General features: G+C 41.6%; 2 protein-coding genes across 6 annotated transcripts in view; one reads left to right on the forward strand and one right to left on the reverse strand.

Moving 5' to 3' along the window:
* Positions 1 to 388: 388 nt before the first annotated feature.
* On the reverse strand, positions 389 to 6,816 carry LOC144773003 (uncharacterized). Of its 2 annotated transcripts, none has more exons than XM_078657747.1 (3): positions 6,681 to 6,816; positions 4,700 to 4,898; positions 389 to 4,215 (listed from the first exon to the last, which is right to left on the reverse strand). In XM_078657747.1, the coding sequence occupies exons 2-3, from the start codon at positions 4,887 to 4,889 to the stop codon at positions 3,683 to 3,685; spliced, it is 723 nt and encodes a 240-aa protein (XP_078513873.1). In that variant the 5' UTR covers positions 4,890 to 4,898; positions 6,681 to 6,816; the 3' UTR covers positions 389 to 3,682. The 2 variants fall into 2 exon arrangements, with proteins under 2 accessions (XP_078513873.1, XP_078513872.1); XM_078657746.1 differs by having other exon boundaries at positions 4,700 to 4,901.
* TBC1D23 (TBC1 domain family member 23) overlaps positions 6,814 to 19,051 on the forward strand; it is a 656,146-nt gene continuing 643,908 nt past the window's right edge. For 2 of the 4 annotated variants that reach the window (XM_078657742.1, XM_078657744.1), the window contains exon 1: positions 6,814 to 6,949. The gene's annotated coding sequence lies outside the window, so the exon portion shown is untranslated. Of the gene's footprint in view, positions 6,954 to 19,051 lie in introns of all 4 variants that reach the window. The other 2 variants (XM_078657743.1, XM_078657745.1) reach the window with 2 other exon arrangements.

The raw sequence follows: 19,051 nt of genomic DNA on the forward strand, positions 1-19,051 counted from the left end.
CTGCCAGCAGTAAAGGGACAACTCTCTCAATAGGTGGAGGAAACCTGACCAATACAAACACGATGAACTATAAAAGAAACTTATGGCTGGCCTAAAGGAACATGAGTCTGCAGATTATAGTATCCAGCCATATAAGGACACATTATTTCTACAATCAACTCTGATTTTATATTTGTAAAAATGTATCTAACATTGGATTTTAATCTGTTTTTAACCTGAAGATTCCCGTTTATATGCAAAAAAAAAACAAAAAAACAGGGAATGTTGTGGAAATTATACACACACTGTTGAAACTGTAAATATATTTTTGTATTTTATACAGTAACATTGCAATGTTTTTAAGTAACTATGCAGGAAATTGTTACAATGATGGAAGGTCCAGAGGTGGTAGGTTTCAAGTAGGTATTTATTGTAATACAGAGTTACATAGGTATGATGTTTAAGCCAGGATAGAAAGTAGGCCAGTAAGTTTCTCTGTAAATATGCCCCACCAGGAGCTGTCCTCCTGGCAGCTCAGCCTTCAGTCACCAACTGAATCTGTACACCCATTCAATATTCTATGACATATAGAACATTCCACACCGGGAGCAGGGGAAGAAAGAGAATATAACCATACAACATATCCCCCTTCTTTACACTTGAAACAAAAACAAAAGAAGAATAAAAGGATGAATAAAACAAGCTAAACGTAATAAACAGTATATTGATGAAAGCAGAAATGTAAACAGAATAGAATAGAAGACTAGGAAGAAAATTGAATAGAAGAACTAAGAAGCTTGAAAATAAGAGAACACACATATTCTCCCTTTAATGGTAAAAGAATGAGTAAAACAGTTACAAGAAATAGAGAAGAATAAGAAAAAAAAATGGAAAGTTAGTGAAGAGTTCTCAGACACATCAACACACACCAGTTGGCCGGACCAGGGTGGAGAGTAACCAACGAACATTAACACCAAGAAGAGAAAAAAAACAAGAGAAGTACTCCCAACAGGAGAATTCAAGAGAAAAGTCCATTACAAAGTAAGAAAAGAGAAGAGAATATGTAGATTGAACAGGAGTACGACCATGGAAAAATAAAACGATGAATTACATTTGCCAGTAATAAGGAATCATGCGCATAAAGAACTGGCACCAACTTTAAATACAAATATGAAGGGATACACTCACTTAAAAAGGAATACGTGGAATCCTTAGACCCAAATGCAACAATGCATGTAAAGCATAAAAACATATATATCTCTAATAAAATGACAACTGAATTTCGTGTGACGTACGTCTACGCACAGGAATTACAGGATTAATATAAATAGAGCTCTAGAATAACTATCAGAAAACAGTACTGATTTCAAAGAATGACGTCAGAAAATATCATTTTAAACCGGTAACCGTAGACAAATAATGTCCACTCATAAAGCATTTTTTTTTAACGTTTTTTTATGGCAGATCAAATTACAGTATACATAGCATTAATGGATCCTGTCAGTACAGACTTTTCCTCATTCTAATTCCGCACCTGAGTAATACAAACAGCCATTCAGCCCACATCCCGTAGGCCGGGCGGCATCCTTCGCTTCCTCGGTGCATGCTACACTTCTTCCTCCCATGGTCATAATAGGAGGTAATCTGGCGTCTGCTTTTCAGTCAATACCCCCCCGTCCCTCCAATAACATCAAACTTTAGTTCCCCTGATCTTCAATTTGTACCCCTGAACCCGCTCTACTACTCCCCCCTCCCCCTCCCTCCCTCAGTGTCCTCGCCTGCGCCTAGCCCGGGTGGTGTGAATTTGTGGTAATGGGCAGAAGCAATTTGGTATGTACTATGTGTGTGCGTCTGGCGGGGGGGGGGGGGGGGGGGGGGCACCGCGGCCCTCACGATTAGGTCACCATGGTCTTCAGGGTCCTCCCCTCTCGTCCACTCATAAAGCATGCATACATTTAAATTACTTAAATATCATTTTAAACCGGTAACCGTAGACAAATAGGCAGGCAGGGACTTGCATTAAAACTGGTGGAGCAAGAGTGTCAAAGGAGAAAGCAATGAAATGACGTCACAGAGGAAATACGAGCCGTCAGCACCTCCAGAAGATTAAGGCGAGTGCGCGCTGGAGCTCGAGCTTCTGCTTTAGCTTTGAAATTAAAAAATGACAGTTAGCAAGGCATGGACGCTTGAATTTGTCCAGGATGTGAACAAAGTACAAATTCCATGCTTGTTGAATTAAGACCCGGTCCAAGCAAATTAAATACTGCTGCTCACTTATAGAAAAGTCATCCAGAGCTCCTGTTTGGTTACGGAAGGAGACTGAAAAAGGTGGATGACAGTTTACACTAAAACTTTGAATATGTGTGGCGCAGCGAAATAAAAGGTACCTCAAAAATGAATGTAAAGCAAGTATACTAAAACGGAAAGCCGAAAGTTCCAAATAACTTTCTCAGGTGAAAACTGCTTTCACTTGGAAGAGTATAAACTCTGCCCTTGGTAAATATGTTCAACAAAAGTACCATAAAACTTAGCCAGATGATGAAGAAAAATTCTTAACATTTTTGAAAGTCACTGACTCCAATATAAACAACACACAAAAATGCAGAAGGGTGATCAGTCCAACTGCAATTGTGTGAACAGAATATCTGAAGAGACAGCATATGATCTGGCAGGCGCACACAGCACTAGATGAGTAGAAAATCAGCTAACATACAGCAGTCATTTGTTTAAAAAAAAAAAAATATATATATATATATATATATATATATATATATATATATATATATATATATAGTGAAGCCAAGGCAGACACGAATATGTAAGAGAACTCACCAAGCTTGTTTAGACAATTGGCATGCCCGAGTTGAGGCTGACGGTATCTTTGTCACTTGTGGGGCTGGGGCTGCCAACGGATATTGCTGAGTAGGTACAACCTTGGGTTCTTTGAAGCAGTTTCAGTCTTTTAAAATATATAATTGCTGTAGAAGTAAGTTCTTTGAAATAGGATGCACGCAGGTTTTTTATCCAGAAACGTCGCCAATGTTACAGTGATGGAAGGTCCAGAGGTGGTAGGTTTCAAGTAGGTATTTATTGTAATACAGAGTTACATAGGTATGATGTTTAAGCCAGGATAGAAAGTAGGCCAGTAAGTTTCTCTGTAAATATGCCCCACCAGGAGCTGTCCTCCTGGCAGCTCCGCCTTCAGTCACCAACTGAATCTGTACACCCATCCAACATTCTATGACATATAGAACATTCCACACAGGGAGCAGGGGAAGAAAGAGAATATAGAAATAACCATACAACAGAATGATTACAGTCAGGCTATTCCTGCAATTATCTGGGGGAAGTCATCCCAAGCCATCCTGAAGTATGCCTGTAGGACAAAAAACGTAAATGTAATGACGAACCTAGACTCATCACAAAAACTACAGTAGGATGGTGTTCTGATGACTTCTACTGGCAGGGAGCGATTACCTTTTACAACTCCACGAATACTAATTGACAACTTCAGGATGAGGGAGAATTACTCCAGGATGGGTTCTAGCTAATTTAAGGATGACTGTCAATTATTCCAGGATGATCCTATAACCGCTCCAGGATGGAAGTGGATTACTCTGGAATGATCCCATGACAATTTCTGGATGAGTGTGGATTATTCCTGGATGATCCTATGACAGCTTCAGGGTGGCTATTGATTACATCAGAATGGCCCCATTATATTTTCAGAATGAGTGTTGATTACTCTAGGATGACGTGGTAAAAGGGAGGCATGTTTTTGTCCTTGATATTTGGATTTAAGCGTGGACTCTAAGACAAGTTCATTTTCACGGTCTGATGCGTCATTTTTAGTTGTGGATTTTTGATGAAGGACACTAGCCATCCCTGCTAAAAGGGCCAGGTTTTCAAGTTTCTGCAAATTCATCCGCAAACTTGCATCACCAGGCTGAAAAGTTGTGCTTTCAGCATGAGCTTTGTTACCAACTCTTATATAATCCAGTCCACTCTGCTTGGCTTTCTTGTCCTTGCATCTTTTCTCTGCAATTTCTTCCTCTTGTAGTTCGCGTAACACCCTCTTAAGTCTACCAGCGCTTCCCCGATTGCCACAGTCCATTAACATCTGCTTTTTCTCCAGTGCCCTTTGAAGTAACACCTGTTTTAGACCCTCTGTCGTACCAGAATAGCTTGCAATTAGCTCTTGAAAAATATCCTGAATCATTAGACAGCGTTTCTTCACTAAAAAAAGCAAGAGAAAAAAATATATATTTACATATAAACTTCAAAACAGAAAGGAACACATTGACCACTTGCAATATATCTTCACGCTCTAGCCATAATATATAAATAAAGAGGTATGGATAATAAAGGACAAATGTACAATCTATCCATAACCAAGTAAGTAAGTTTTCCTTAATAGACAGTACACATTGTAAGCCTGAACTTGAACCTCCTGAAAAAAGTTGCCTAAATAAAATAGTTTATCCAAAAATGACTGCCTTATAGTAGTGCCTCAAGCTAAACGTTTCAGTCCTTTTCCTAAGTGTTACATTTGTCTCTGGAGAGCAATCCAAGGCATATGTGGGGACATGCATGTTCATTTTTACTGTCCATTATTGGATTAATTAATCACAAATGTAGGTTTTTACTGAAACAGGTTGGCAATTTGTACCGTTATCCTGCAGTTGCAAACTTATTATAAAGGTTTACTTATTGTGCTTACCAGATGATTGGAACAGAATCATAGCTTTAAAATCTCTCTCTTCGGTGATTGGCCGACCAGCTTCATCTACATTTTCGACCAGCCATTTACAAAGAACTTCCCCGGGATTGTCCAAAAGCAGGAAGTCACCATCTTTTCGAACACACACAGAATGAGCGCAAGTGAAAAACAGGACGTTGAATGAAGCCATGATTATGTCCTGCTAGATATAAAAATCAGAAATTAGTTTTTGTGTGGTTTAAGTTTCAGAGGTAAAATACAAAGCATATCAAACTGATTAACAGATTTAATTGGAGAAAAGCACCCCAAAGAGTACACTGACCTGGTGCAATTTCTATCTAATATGCCTAGATTTTGGACTACAAAGAAGTGTTTGGGCATGCACTGAAGGCCATTGAGGAAATTACCTAATAATCAACTTTATTTTTGGAGAGCCAGAGTGTATGCTTAGGTCTTGCTGCTCAGGACAAATAGTAATAGCAAAGTAGAAGCATTATGAGAGAAATAGAAGAACCATCAATAAGTGAACTTTCACACTGGGGTTTGTGACGGGAAATCAAGTTACCTATCCCCACAGATGCATAGATGCCTGCTACCCTCTGCCCACCGTCACCCCCAACATGAAAGGACAAGCGTTAAAAATGCAATAGGTTTCACCTTTTATTAAGCTAAAGAAATTATCTTTGCTAGTAGTATTGTACGTTAATTGTGCAATATGTAATGGCTTAATAAATGAAACAAAAGGCATTACAATGGCAAATACTTAAAGCAAAAGCATTGGTATAGCCAATAGGTCTCCCCTCTGGGACCTTATAAGTGTTTTGCCAGAGGTGTTTGGTAAGAGATGCAATTTAACATAAAGGGATCCCATACCTCGTTGACACATGCAGTACCCGCAATCCATACGAGAAGAGGGCATGGGGAAACCTCTTATAAGATCTCAATCAATGGGGAAGGCACGCGTTACTGTAACAAGACCTGCTTCATTTTTACAGAGATCTTAGCGGTCAAGGTAAATTAGCGCAAACAGGGAATACGTAATTGGCCCTGTCTCAATAATATATACAAACGAGTTAAAAACATTGCATGCACATGGAACGAAACCAGAATGATAGCCTGTTTTGCGAAAGTAGATATTGCAAGATGTTGGAATGCGTCTGACTACGTTTCCTAAACAGGGCGTAAACCTCAATCGCCACAGGCAATCAGGCCTTTCAATTACACAAATAGCAAACAAAATAAGGAACCAGCATTACAACGGATAAGTTATTTGAAGCATTTATCCTTATGCTTTGAAACGCATCCATGAAAACTGCTAGTGTTTTAGAAGATGTGCTGCTCTGCACACTACACAGCTTGGGGAACGTGACCAGGATTCAACAATAGAGCACACATTCATTTAGTAATGAAAGCTCACTACAAGTTGCAAGGACACAAGTAATGCTCAACAATATACAATATTCACATAATTAAATGTGTTTAGCCTTCTTTGATTGACAACTTTTCAGTAGATCGAAAACTGTTCCATTTGGTCGAGAATCTTGAATACACGCAGGTATACTTGGAACCAACATGGGACCTACAATATACGGGCAGTAATTTATTTTTCCTTACGGCGAAAAACTTGCTGTAAAACACATTTTTTAGGCTTTTTGCAATTTTCCACAACTTACACAGGCACGCACTACGTCACACATACACAAAAATACACATGCTCAAACACAAAAGGTGCATATTAAACAAGCAGGTAGGCTGATACAGACAAACATCAAACACACATAATACACACACATTGCAAGGCAGGCATTAATTATAAGACGTACGAAGCACACACATGCAGGGAGCTGCGTCTGAATTTACCCCCTTAATGAAAACTCGTGCTTTCCGAAAAATGAGGAAGCTGGTCTGGGACGGAAATTGAGCAGCTGGGACCGAGAGCGGAGGATCGATGTTGCTCTTTTTTAACAGCTGCAGCACTTACCTGAGTATACGCTGGAATCGATGAAGGAAGTGGAGTTGGAAAAATAAAGAGACCGATGACAATCCATCTGTCCCTTTAATGGCCATTGCACTCACGGCAGTCTTCGTTCTTGCCGCAGAACAATGACGTCACTTCCGGCGCTCCCGGATCTGCGTAGGCTTTTGCTAGAGGAATCCACCGGCTTCCGGTATATGAAAAAGTGAGAGAGCTGCTCTCCATTGAGGATCTGAGGTTCGAGTCCCAACCAGCCGGCAGACTGATGGTTTACAGTAGGTGATTTTGGCATTGTGTTCGAGGCAGCTGTGCTTTTTAAAAATGTATTTTAGTATTGTGATGGAGTGAATTCGGCAGTCACCATGACGGCAAAGCTTGTTTTCCTTTGCAAGACCTATTCCTCGGGCCATGAGCAGTTCTGTCTGCAGTTGTTTAAAGAGTCTAACAATCGGATTCCACTAAACTATGTTTATGTCCGCTGTCAGCAGTTGAAGTTGATGCATTTGATGAGTTAGGTCTGCAAGCCCCAAACACTGCTCACAAAGAGGAAGTGACATTGAGCAGTATCGGAGATTAAATGTGTAAACCTCTGTTACTGGTCACGGATCACATGCTTATTTCTTTTTTGCATTGTAGTGTTTCAGAGCAACATCCTCCACCCACTGCTGAGTCCTTTGTACAGCACTAACAGTACCATCTTTCGTCAAGCGCCGTCAGCTGTCTGCTTAGGCACAGCACCATGCTTGCTGCCATTTTCTCAGTTTTAGACTTACCTGGACTAACCTTTCAGGACACACCCTTGTAGAGTCTAGAGTTAGCCCAGGACTTGAGGAGTCTGTGGTTGCTTACTCCGTGGCAAATATGGAGACATAAAAGGCATTGTTTACTTGTAGTCCTCTTACGGGTAGACCATAACTTACTGGAAAGTTAGCTGAGTGAGTTAAGCTTCATACTGGCTTCCCCATCAGAGTCTGATTAAACGGTTATCACAAGGCCAACCCCATAATGGATGTACAACTTTTCATTTCTGTGGATGGCTACGTTCCTCAGAGCTCAAATCTGAGCTATATTGAATGCAAAAAATATACTTAAAAAATATTATGTTAATTGGCATTGTAAGCGTTTAGATATCTATTTTACTTATTTATTTATTTATTTATTTATTTTTATTGTTTTTTATAGCGCGAACATGACCCTGTACAGGGTATCAGAGCGCTTTACAGTAGAATATAAAACAGCATTTTTACATATTACTAGCCATTGGTGAATGAGATATAAGCAATTCCGTAATGGCAGCACCATTAAAAGTTCACAGTAAGATAACCCATCCGAAAGTTCACAGATAGATTTCCATAGAGTCTTTAGAACTTAACTGAGATAAAAACTAGTATAACATTCCAAACTTAGTACCATGGCTGCTTGCTTGAAAATTCTGCCAGCCCTGTATAATGAAATACTTGAAGTACAGTTGTAAGGATTAAGGGAGAAATTTCCTCATATAAAAAGATTTTGCTTCCTTTTTAAATTTTGCGATGGTTGTAATTCTTCTCAAGTTCGGGGGGAGGGTGTTCCAAATTCTCGGTGCAGCCCCTGAGAATGCTCGGTCATACGTTCTTTTCTTACAGAAGCGCGCCGGTTTCAGTAGTAGCTCCGCATTGCTCCTAGAAGAATGTGACCCTCCGGACAGCGTGAGTTTCTTGGCGAGGTATACTGGAGATTTGTTATGTATTGCTTTGTGGGTGATGCATGCCAGCTTGAACTGGATACGTGCTTCAAACGGTAGCCAGTTGAGAGATTTCAAGTGTGGAGAGATATGGTCAACTTTTTTGGATCCCGCTATGAGTCTTGTGGCTGCATTAAGACATGCTTTCAATGGTGCTGTTGAGATCTTTGGCAGCCCAGCTAGGTTTGTGCAACCATATTCAATCCTTGAGATGACCAGTGCCTGAACTGCTGTTTTGAGGTCTGCTTTGTTTAGGAAAGGTTTTAGTTTTCGAAAATAGCTTAAGTGAAACCTTGCGTTTTTTGCCATTGTGTTGATATGTACAGACATATTAAGGTTTTTGTCCAGAGTTATACCCAGAGATTTAGTTGATTCCACAATCTTTGGAGTGCACTTTAGTGCAGTGATGAGGTTGGACCATTCAACAATCAATGTTTTGCTTTTTTTTGGAGTAATCAGGAGGAATTCAGTTTTTTGAGGATTTAGTTTTAGGTGGTTCTTGGTTAGCCATAGAAGTGTTCTTGTTAGAGCAAGATTCATTGTCTTTAAATCATCAGTCGACGCCACCTTAATGTACAGCTGAGTGTCATCAGCATACATATGATAAGCAATGTTGGCTTTTTGGAGTATTTCCGTAAGAGGTTCTACGTATAGGTTGAAGAGTGATGGAGATAGCGTGGATCCTTGAGGAACTCCTATAGTATTGTCAGTTGCGTTTGAGAGGGTTTGGTTGACCATTACTTTTTGCGATCTATTCTCCAGAAAGGAGCTGAACCAGGATAGCACTGTACCCTCCAATCCCATCCTGTTTTTCGGTCGATCAAGTATATAGGCATGGTTCACCGTGTCAAAAGCTGACGACAGGTCCAATAAGATTAGGAGGCATGTTTCATTCTGGTCCAGGGCCAGTAAAGCGTCATCTACTATGTGCAGAATCGCAGTTTATGTACTGTGATTTGGGTGGAACCCGGATTGGCAGTCGTTTAGGAGCTTGAATTCCGAGATGTGTAGGCTCAATTGTTGTTGGACACATTTTTCCAGAATTTTAGCCAACATTGGAATATTGGTTATTATCTGTGACTCTTAGACTTGATGCTTTTACTTTGACAGCACTAAGATCAAAAACTGTTATGCTTGATAAACAGAAACACATGTATCATGCAACGGTGGCTGAGTACCAGTTGCAGGGGTGTGGGATTTAATAAAATATCTACTTGTCCACGGGGCAGGTTGCTTCATAAATCTACTTGTCCTGTAACAAAATCCACTTGTCCCTTTGGTGCCATGTAGTGCGGCGACAAATTATGGCAGCAATCTCTTTATATATGAGTTCTGATATGGCCTCTCTGATTATGCCAGGGCTCATACCATAGTAGTGCTTGCAATCTCCTTATGTTGCCACGTTTAGGCAGATGTACATTAGGGCTGAAGGTAGTGGTAAGCAATAGTTCTAGGGTAAGAATGTCCTTTTGAGTCTGTGCAAACCTACTAACTTGCATTTTTTAAGGGTTTTCAACAACTCTTCTCTAATCTTTTTACTTACTGAGAAATGTTGGAAATTTACTCCTGACAAAGCATATACAAGTGGCAAGCAACACTCTTAGGACAAAAATGTTATTTATATTCTAAACTAAAATGAAATCGATTCAGAGCAAGGGTTTGCACCCTGAACTATGTTCACCCCCCCTCCAATTGCTCTTAAGTCCAGGTTAATTAATTCCAACCAAGTGTTTAACAGGTTACTGTCCCTCGCCACACCTGGACTGGTAACTGATAACCCAGAATGATAACCAATCAGATTTTGGGTGTTGCATTGGTTGGGGAGGGAGTCAGACTATTAATGGGGGTCAGTGATAGGCAATAGAGAAAGACACATGTGATCTCTCTTCTCTTGGGTACCATCCATGTCTTTGTCACTTTGATCCATTTGCTTTCACACTAGTAGCAAAGCTGACAAATCTAGTGTGGCAAAACCGCAGTGCCATTGGTTTTTTACTTCATGGTCTGTTTCCCTGTAATCTGTGAACTTTAGCACCATTCAATATAAAACCTGGCTTTCTCCTTTAGCCATGGTACTTCCTTATTCACATTCCATCACAAAATATATTGTGCAATTAACGTAACAGTTGCCACCATATCCATTTTAAGTGCTCTTTGAGCATCGAGCCCGGTTTGTGCACTACGTTCTCTAAACTGCTTCTGAAACTATTTTATAAAGATCTTAATATATGAAGAGCTACTGTCACTCCCATTTTGACTTAGTTATGTTTATAGTGTAATATCAGTGAACTGAATTTTTTTTCTGCACCCAAGGTATGTTTCAACGCTCAAAATGCAAGTTCTCTAATCCCTATTAACAGAGTTTTGATCTGTAGATATTCTTCCCCAATATGGAACTTCATAACATTGAAAACCTGCAACATAAGTTTAGTGGTTGGGTGTATGAATAGGGAGCAGGTCAACTCTGTGGGTTGATGAAAAGTACATTTGTGGATATTCAAAAATATTTACATTGGTATTCCACACACAATTTGTGCACTTAACTCATAAAGAAAAAATTACTGATATGCAGATTTGTTGTGAAAAGGCAGTCTTATACATTGGTCGCTGGGTAGGAATTCCTTAGTTACAGAAACGTAACCCTGCTTTTCCTATCTCTAGCTGTCAGATTTATTATGGTATGGGTGATTTTGGAGCCCAAGAACAGAGCATGATGATAATTAGTGATGAGAAAAAAACAGGAATAGCTAAAAGAACAAATAGAGCCCCTGATTATAACTTAGCCACAGGGTCAGACTATGGCTTAGACACATGTATGAGAATAGATGTAGAAAATACCCTGGAAGAGAGCTTATGATAGTCGGAGAGATATGGTAAGAGTAGGGACCAACACGCTAGGAAGGGAGCAAAGAAGAACTGGAAAACAGAATGGCATAGGACATAGTGTAGGAGTGGGCTTGGGAGATAGGAAAGTGAACAGGATATCCATATACACCCGTAACCAAAGGCACAGTCCGTCCAGTGTGGCTGGGGCAGTAAAGTAGGTGGTAATGGGGTGCGGGAAGCATAACACAAAAAAAGAAAGTAGAAACTCGAGGTTAAGAATTCAACAGCCTATGGGTGTTTATGGAACCTGACCTAGACAATACCAGCGGCAAAAGGCATAGAAAGCTGAACCCTTTAAATAGGTCCAAGTTACTTGAGGTATTCTCAAAATGTCATAGTCTGCACACAGTATCCTCCTATGACTTATATCAGGTAGGGGTTTTGGAAAGTAAAGAAGATACAGAGGTGACAAGGATCCAATTCTAACCAGCATTAGTTAGAACCGTCTTTCAAAATGCTGACAAAGACCAGAAAACACGGGGCATAAAAATCTCAATGTATGTAGAGCTCGAATCTGAGTGTTCCCAGAGTGGGATTCCTACAATGCCATAGGGGTCTCAAATAAATCAAGTTGGACTGGATACATTGGGTGTTCTGCTCAAGACCCAGCATATACTAAATGAGAGAGAGAGAGAGAGAGAGAGAGAAGGGTCCTTGAAAATCACCTTGCCTGAAGGAGGCCACAATAATGAGGGTCAGCATCCGCTATACCAGAATAAGAGTGCTCCTCTGAGATTGGAAGAGGAAGATCAGGATGAATGGGATGAATTAAGTGATATCGACTAGGGGTGCATTCAATGCACAGAATCGCATTGTTTTTCTGGACACAAATGGTCTAAACATTGTATTGAATCATCAAATATTCGAACAAATCTGTAGGAAATTCCAGTGTTTCCAGGAAACATTGCTGTGCACTGAGCACCTGCGATTAGATGGGTTCCTTCAAGTTTCAAAGGGTGCCTCAAATAAACCCCTCAGGATTTCCCTCTGGGGGCATGTTAACGTTAATATCAACAAAGATTGCCTCTAAAACATGGAAAATTAACACCTGATGTAATTGGATCCTAGCTTGCGGAGTCATTTTGTCCAATGTCTAGACTGGCTTTGATTCTGTCATTGTTCTTAAAATTTACATGCAAGTAAAGAATCCTTCTGGTTATGAGGGGAATATGGTTATATTTAAGGAGGATCTTGTTAAAATATGTGCATTGTATCTCCAACTCTGCTTGTAATGTTAGGTGATTTTAATCACAAATGTATTCCTGGGATAACTGATCAAACAAATTAAGATTTACTATCTACTTTTAGTATACATTTTGGGAGTTTTCTGGTGGATGTGATGCCGGCGAGAGATACTGCTCCATAAAATTTCGTCACCACAAACGGTTTTGTCAATCTTAAACTTCGAATACCAACAGATTCATTGGCAAGGAAAACCTGTCTTTATGTCAACCAGTACTTGTTTGTCCAAGCCTGGGCTTACAGTCATGTGGAGAAATTTGAGGTCCAAAAGGTTGAAGAGATTGATCATTATCCCCGGAGTACAATGTTAAACATTGGAATCATCTGAAAAAGAAATCAAGTGCTTCCTCTAAAAATCTGCTTTCCGAGAAGTTTAAGTACAAGTATATCAGAGAAATACTTAAATCGTTAGAAGATTTTCCAATAGGAGAATAATGCTTTTAAAGTAGGTGAGATATCCTCAGACTTGATTTCTTGGTATGAAGAAATAATAAACCAAGTGGTTGTGTGTTTAATGGGGGAGCTCAAAGTATTTAACAATAAACAAAAAAATAGAAATAAGTCAGAAAACCAAATAAAGAATCTTTGGTTTGATGCAGAATGCGGAAATTTGAAAGGGCATGTAAGGAAATTGGAAAGGTATATAAGGCATTCACAGACTAAAGAGGGTAAAATCAGAATTATTGACCGTAGGAAAAACCTTAAAAGTTTTGATAGCTACTAAAAGGTGGACCTACCAGATAAAAGCTGGATAATCATTCTAGAAACAATAGAGACAAACAATATTAGAGTCTGGGAAAGAGGACAACATGGTCCAGAAAAAAGCATGGGAAAGCTGAAATGTCATGTGGGAAAAGAAGCATGGGTCTCGTACATGGAGGAAATGTATAATAAAGATTTGTCAATCTTCCCGCAACCAGCTACTCTTAACATAAATGGTGAAAAGTAAGAATCATTTTCTTTAGAAACTATCAAAAAGACAATCACGTCGTTAAAGCTTACAAAAGCAGCTGGTCCAGATATTTTGCCAGCAGTAATAATAAAAACAAATATTGACTGGTGGTCGATCCTGCTTCATCGATTATTCCAGAATATTCTCTTTACAGGCATTTTCCCAGACATTTGGAACAGGGCGGTGATCCAACGCATGCACAAGAAAGGTTCAAAATCTTCCCTAGGAAGCTATAGGGTAACAAACCTGTTGGACGTGTGTGGAATAGTCTTTTCTAAAATCCTCCTGGGGCTATTGAAAGACTGGACAGAAGTGAAATCAATAATCAGCATAGAGCAAGCTGGTTTTAAGAGGGGACATTCGCTCCAGATCACTGCTCTAGTTTATGGGCAGTATAAAAAAAAAATCACTGGAGCAATGTGAAGAGTTATATTGCTGTTTTGTGTTGACCGAGCCATGTAATTATGGGAAGCACTAAGAAACTATGATATCCCACATGGTTTACTTTTGATGTTGAAGGAATTGCATAGAGATAATTTGTCCCAGGTGTAACTGTATGATGTTATGACTTTTTCATGGAGAATAGATTTTAGAAATGGCCTCAGACAAGGCTGCGTTCTACCACCCATATTGTTCTCCATATTTTTGGAGGATTTACCCTACATATTTGACATGCCCGACAGTCTTTGCCCCAATATGAGTGGTTCACATATAAGTTGTCTCCTCTGTGCACACGATCTAGGGATCATTGACTTAACAGAAATTGCTTACTACAGTAATAAGAAAAACCTAATAGTCAACCTGCAGAAAACAAAAGTGCTTCCATTAGGGAACAAGAAATTCAAGTTTAATTGGCTTCTAAATAATATTAAAATTAAGGCTGTTAATAGCTATACGTACTTGGGGATGTGGTTTGTGATGAACCTGTCATGGAAAGAACTCATTGATTCCCTGCAGGCAAAAGCTCTTTCTTCAGTAGAGCTTAAGAAATTTGATAAAATGTATGGAGGTCCCTCTCTAAGAGCAGTATTGGTGGCATACCGGGAGATGATTTGGCCAAAGTTCCAATATGGTGTAGAGGTACTTTGTATTCGTGGGAAATTGGGAAATGAAATCTGGATCTTGAAGAAGGTAGATGCTTAAAAAGATGACTCTCCCTACCACCTTCCACTATGATCCAGGCCATTAGGACACAAACAGGTCTAACTGCTTGGAGCTGTGTAGCTGTGGCATAAGCACGAAAATTCTGGTCCAGAATAGATGGGGATGAGCCCTAAAAATATCGACACTTTGTGAAAACTGTAGACCTGCCAGGGCAAGGATCAAAGATAGATGTAAAAAACTGAAATCAAAAAGTGATATGATAGACCTATCAAATGTTAGTAAAGCAAAGGAATGAATGAATGAATGAAAGAAATTATTTGCGTGGTTACTCAAAACCATTACAAAACAAAAAAAAGGACACTGCATTAAAAGATAAACAGTAGAATTAAAATCTAGAGGTCTGAAATTCAAAATCTATAATAAAGAGATGAAACTATGTACACAGCAATTACTAAAAATGTTACATGCTTCAGTTAAACCAGTCCGGTTATAAAAGATAATGGGCAGCCTCCGCACGAGTGCCTGCCTGATATTTTAGGTCGGAGTGTCCATCAACTTTATGCGAGTATATTGTACAAATTTACCAAACATAGCCATATGCTTCACTGTCCAAAGTGTAAAGTCGATGGGCTGCCTCCTTTGCAGTTTGAGTACCCAATTATAGCAAGATGGGCCTGAGGTAGATTCTGCGAGCTAAGCGCAGGGCCGGGCAGCAACATAGGATGTGGACCAAAGACTCACGTTTGTATTTGCAGAGCCGATACTCCATAATGAGTAGTTTTGCTGACCCAGTAGGGTATACTTCTTTAAGGGGGAGAGGATATAGTCTGACTGCTGAGATCCTGTGTAAGGCTTGTCTCCCCACGGCCTGCGTTTGGTGGAGTTTGGAGTTGTGCTCTGTATGGGGGAGGCTTTGGGACTCGTGGAATTCTCTTGTTGCCAGTGATGCCATGTACAAGGTACGAGAGCCTAGATGTACTTTACTTTTTATTGTGCTTTTGATAGGGGCGTACTTGACTGTCTTGGGGTCCCAGTTCTCTGTTGCAAGTTGCAAAAGGTCTTTAGCGGAGGCGAGACAGGCTGACCAAGGATTGCCAGGTTCCAAGAAAATGCTTTTTTATAACAGCCTTCATTGTGTACTCTGATGCGGCCATTGTTAGGTAGAAGTATTTGCTCAGAGAGGCCATCTCTTCCAGTTTTTGGGTTTCACCTGCCGAAGGCTGCGCTCTGCGCAGCTTTTCGGCGCAGGTGAAATCCTTTGTTGACAATAAGGACTTCGGGAACGTCCCCCAGCTCTCATTGGCTAGCTCCATAAATGGAGGCTAGCCATTGAGTGCCGGATCTGTCCGTCAAGGCCGGACCAGATTCGGGGGCGTTCCCGAGATTTTTTCCCAGGGCGGAGTTACGTTTTTTCCCGTTCCCTCCCCTTTCACTAAAAGTCTGTCCATTCCCGCCCCCTCCGTGTGCCTTTCCGCCCCCCCCCTCGCTGTCCTGTGCACGTTTCCCGCCGTCCGTGTCCTCTCCCGCCCCCTCCCGCCGTCCGTGTCCTCTCCCGCCCCCTCCCGCCGTCCGTGTCCTCTCCCGCCCCCTCCCGCCGTTGGCCGAGCAAGGTCTCTCGCTTCAGCTCGTCTCCAGACAGATACCCACCCCCACCCTCCACGACATCGCTTCTTCAGGCAAGCAGACAGACCTCTCTCTTCGCTGTGCTACCCGTGGACAGATCTCCGCCCCTGAATCTCCTCTCCCGCCCCCTCCCGCCGTCCGTGTCCTCTCCCGCCCCCTCCCGCCGTCCGTGTCCTCTCCTGCCCCCTCCCGCCGTTGGCCGAGCAAGGTCTCTCGCTTCAGCTCGTCTCCAGACAGATACCCACCCCCACCCTCCACGACATCGCTTCTTCAGGCAAGCAGACAGACCTCTCTCTTCGCTGTGCTACCCGTGGACAGATCTCCGCCCCTGAATCTCCTCCTACTCATCAAGAAGGGGCTGGCTCTCAGAAGCCCGCCCCCGAGGCTGTCACTGGCCTGGCCGAGCCCACCATGCCGATGAGCTCCTCAGACTCACCCTGACCAGAGGAACGGAGCTACGCCCTGAGAAGCCAAGCGAGGAGCGGGAGAGGCCAGTAGGGCAGTGGGCATCACGGTAGAGGAGGGCACTGCATCACGCACAGGAGGACCAGCATCACACCCGCTGTATCTGTAGGGCACCTCTGTCCGGAACAGCCCTCCTGTCGCTGAGCTTACACTGCCATCGACGGGCTCTACGGGGACCCCGGCCCGTCAGAAACAGCCTGGCAGGGTTCCCTGTACAGGCTTTTCAGGGAACGCCAGGACAGGTTGCGCAGAGGGACTTCCGCAACCCTACCCCTGTCTAAAAGACAGCGGCAGTCACCATGAAGGCAGCTGTGGACATTAAACCAACGTTAACCATCATCAAGACAGAAATACTTGATCTCGAGCCATGCCCATGCTCCCCCGGTAAGTACGTTGGACTCGACCACTTTAACGGTATCATGCCAGAGGCAGGATTTGACAGACAGTCCCAGGGTCTGTGGGCAATGGCAGGGCCTGATTGGCTCTGTAATGTGCTGGGGGGAGCCAGTGTCGGGGCACAGAATATAATAGACATTGCCAGAGTTTTAAGTCACAGACAGGCTCAGATCAGATTGGGGGGGGGTTACCAGCAATCTATAATGGGCACTGCCAGGCTCTAGGGCTAACAACAGCCCCCTATGGGCAGGGGCAGGCTCAGAGGCCAAAACCACTTTTAGTGGGCAGGGTCGCTCCGAGGCCAGTGCTGGTCGCAGATGAGTAGTCTCATGCTCTGGGCGCTGCCAGGATCTGTGGTTATTGGCTGCCACTAATGGTCAGTACCAGATTCTGAGGCCAGTGGCAGTGTTTATTACAGTAGTTTGATGCTTACTTCCCTCCATATTGAAAAACGGTAGATGTTTCAGCACCCAGGCTAATATGCTGCATTCCTAAATACATATAACGTCCCAAAGGTGAAACCGATGCATTGCAAATGCTTGTTGTTGGTTGAGATGGTATTCCAACCGAACCAGATTGTTCCTGGTGCAGGCGGGTAAGTGGAATAACTTTTTGTGGACTGTACAGTGGATTTTTTTCTAGATCTTTCGCGAATTTCCCTGGGAATGCCTGTTGTGCATAGTTAAGAGATGGTATTAATTCCGCCCTCAGAACACTTTGAATAGCCGTTGTTGTAGGGCTATGTAAGGTAGCGTATAGTTTACAGAGTGCGTAGATGATGCTTTTCCCTTTCATCTGCATTTTGTGGAGATGGACTCCTGGGCGGCCTGTTTCACTAAACCAAACCCCCAAGTAGTTGTAATGATGTATGCAGTCCAAAGTCAGCTGACCAAGCCTCTATTTTGCCAGTTTTGTTTTAGGATACTGCCCAAAAATCACTATTTTGGACTTTGTTGGGTTGGCAACCAGCTTATTTTTGACATTGTAAATTGAAAGGGCTGTGAGTCCTTTTTGTAAGCCAGTTTTGGTATGATCTAGGAGTACCAGGTCATCAGCATATTGTAACAGTTGGATCTTGGTGCACCCAATCCTGGGTGTGGCTAGCGTGGCTCCAATCAAGGCAGATATTCGAAAGCTAACAAAAGCTAAAGCCAGGATGATGATGTGAGATATTTATGGAAAAAAATCTGTATTCCGCCTGATGGCCTCGTGTCTGTAGGAGGAAACATTTCCCTATTTGGATAGCTTACCAAATGAACATATAAGGTCAAGCCTTCTGAAGTTTAGAAGCGGCATTAATCAAGTTTTAATTTCTCAAGAGCAGGGCTCTTTTTTTGGACGAGAAGAAAATCTGTAATTGTGGTCTTAATATGAAGGGGATTTAATGCACATCTTAGTAGATTGCCTGTGGCTTTTACAACAATGAAAAAGATTGCTGAGACCAATTTTACAAAAATACGAGATTAGAATAAGGGGGCAAGCAGCCAATTTACTATTAAACATGCGATTTGTAGACTTATCCTCTGCTCTGGGACTATTACATTTTTTTTATTGTCCATGAATATATTTTGGGTAAATGTGAGAGGTTGTCATTGCTGTAGGTATTTGATGGAATTTTAAGACAACAGCTGCGATTCTAGACCTGGTTGCAGCTGGCAAGGTTTTATAATTTGGATGTAATATATTTATGGAAACGCTTTGTACTGTGTTAGTGTTTTAAAGGATAAGGTCCAAATATACCTGTTTTGACTGACTGATTTTATGACCTCTCTCACCTTAAAAGTTAATTTGATCAAATAATACACACATGGTATGTGGTCTTAAAACGACTAAATCTAAAACTTTTATTGTCCAGGGAAAGAAGAAAGACTGGGTTAACAATTTCTTATACCTGGGCAATATTTATAATAATCAGTTGAAATGGGAACCACTTTTAACCACCAGAGTGCAGCAGACAAATAGGGCTGTGGATGCATTATTTCATTT

Source organism: Lissotriton helveticus, chromosome 8 (genome assembly GCF_964261635.1).
Source record: "Lissotriton helveticus chromosome 8, aLisHel1.1, whole genome shotgun sequence".
Lineage (NCBI taxonomy): Eukaryota > Metazoa > Chordata > Amphibia > Caudata > Salamandridae > Lissotriton > Lissotriton helveticus.

Bases quoted from the DNA above. Each gene is read 5' to 3' on its own strand.
- LOC144773003 (XM_078657747.1), bottom strand. From the start codon at position 4,889: ATGGCTTCATTCAACGTCCTGTTTTTCACTTGCGCTCATTCTGTGTGT. The intron at 4,216-4,699 runs GTAAGCACAATA...TGCTTTTTTTAG, and splicing joins GATTCTGTTCCAATCATCTG to TGAAGAAACGCTGTCTAATG.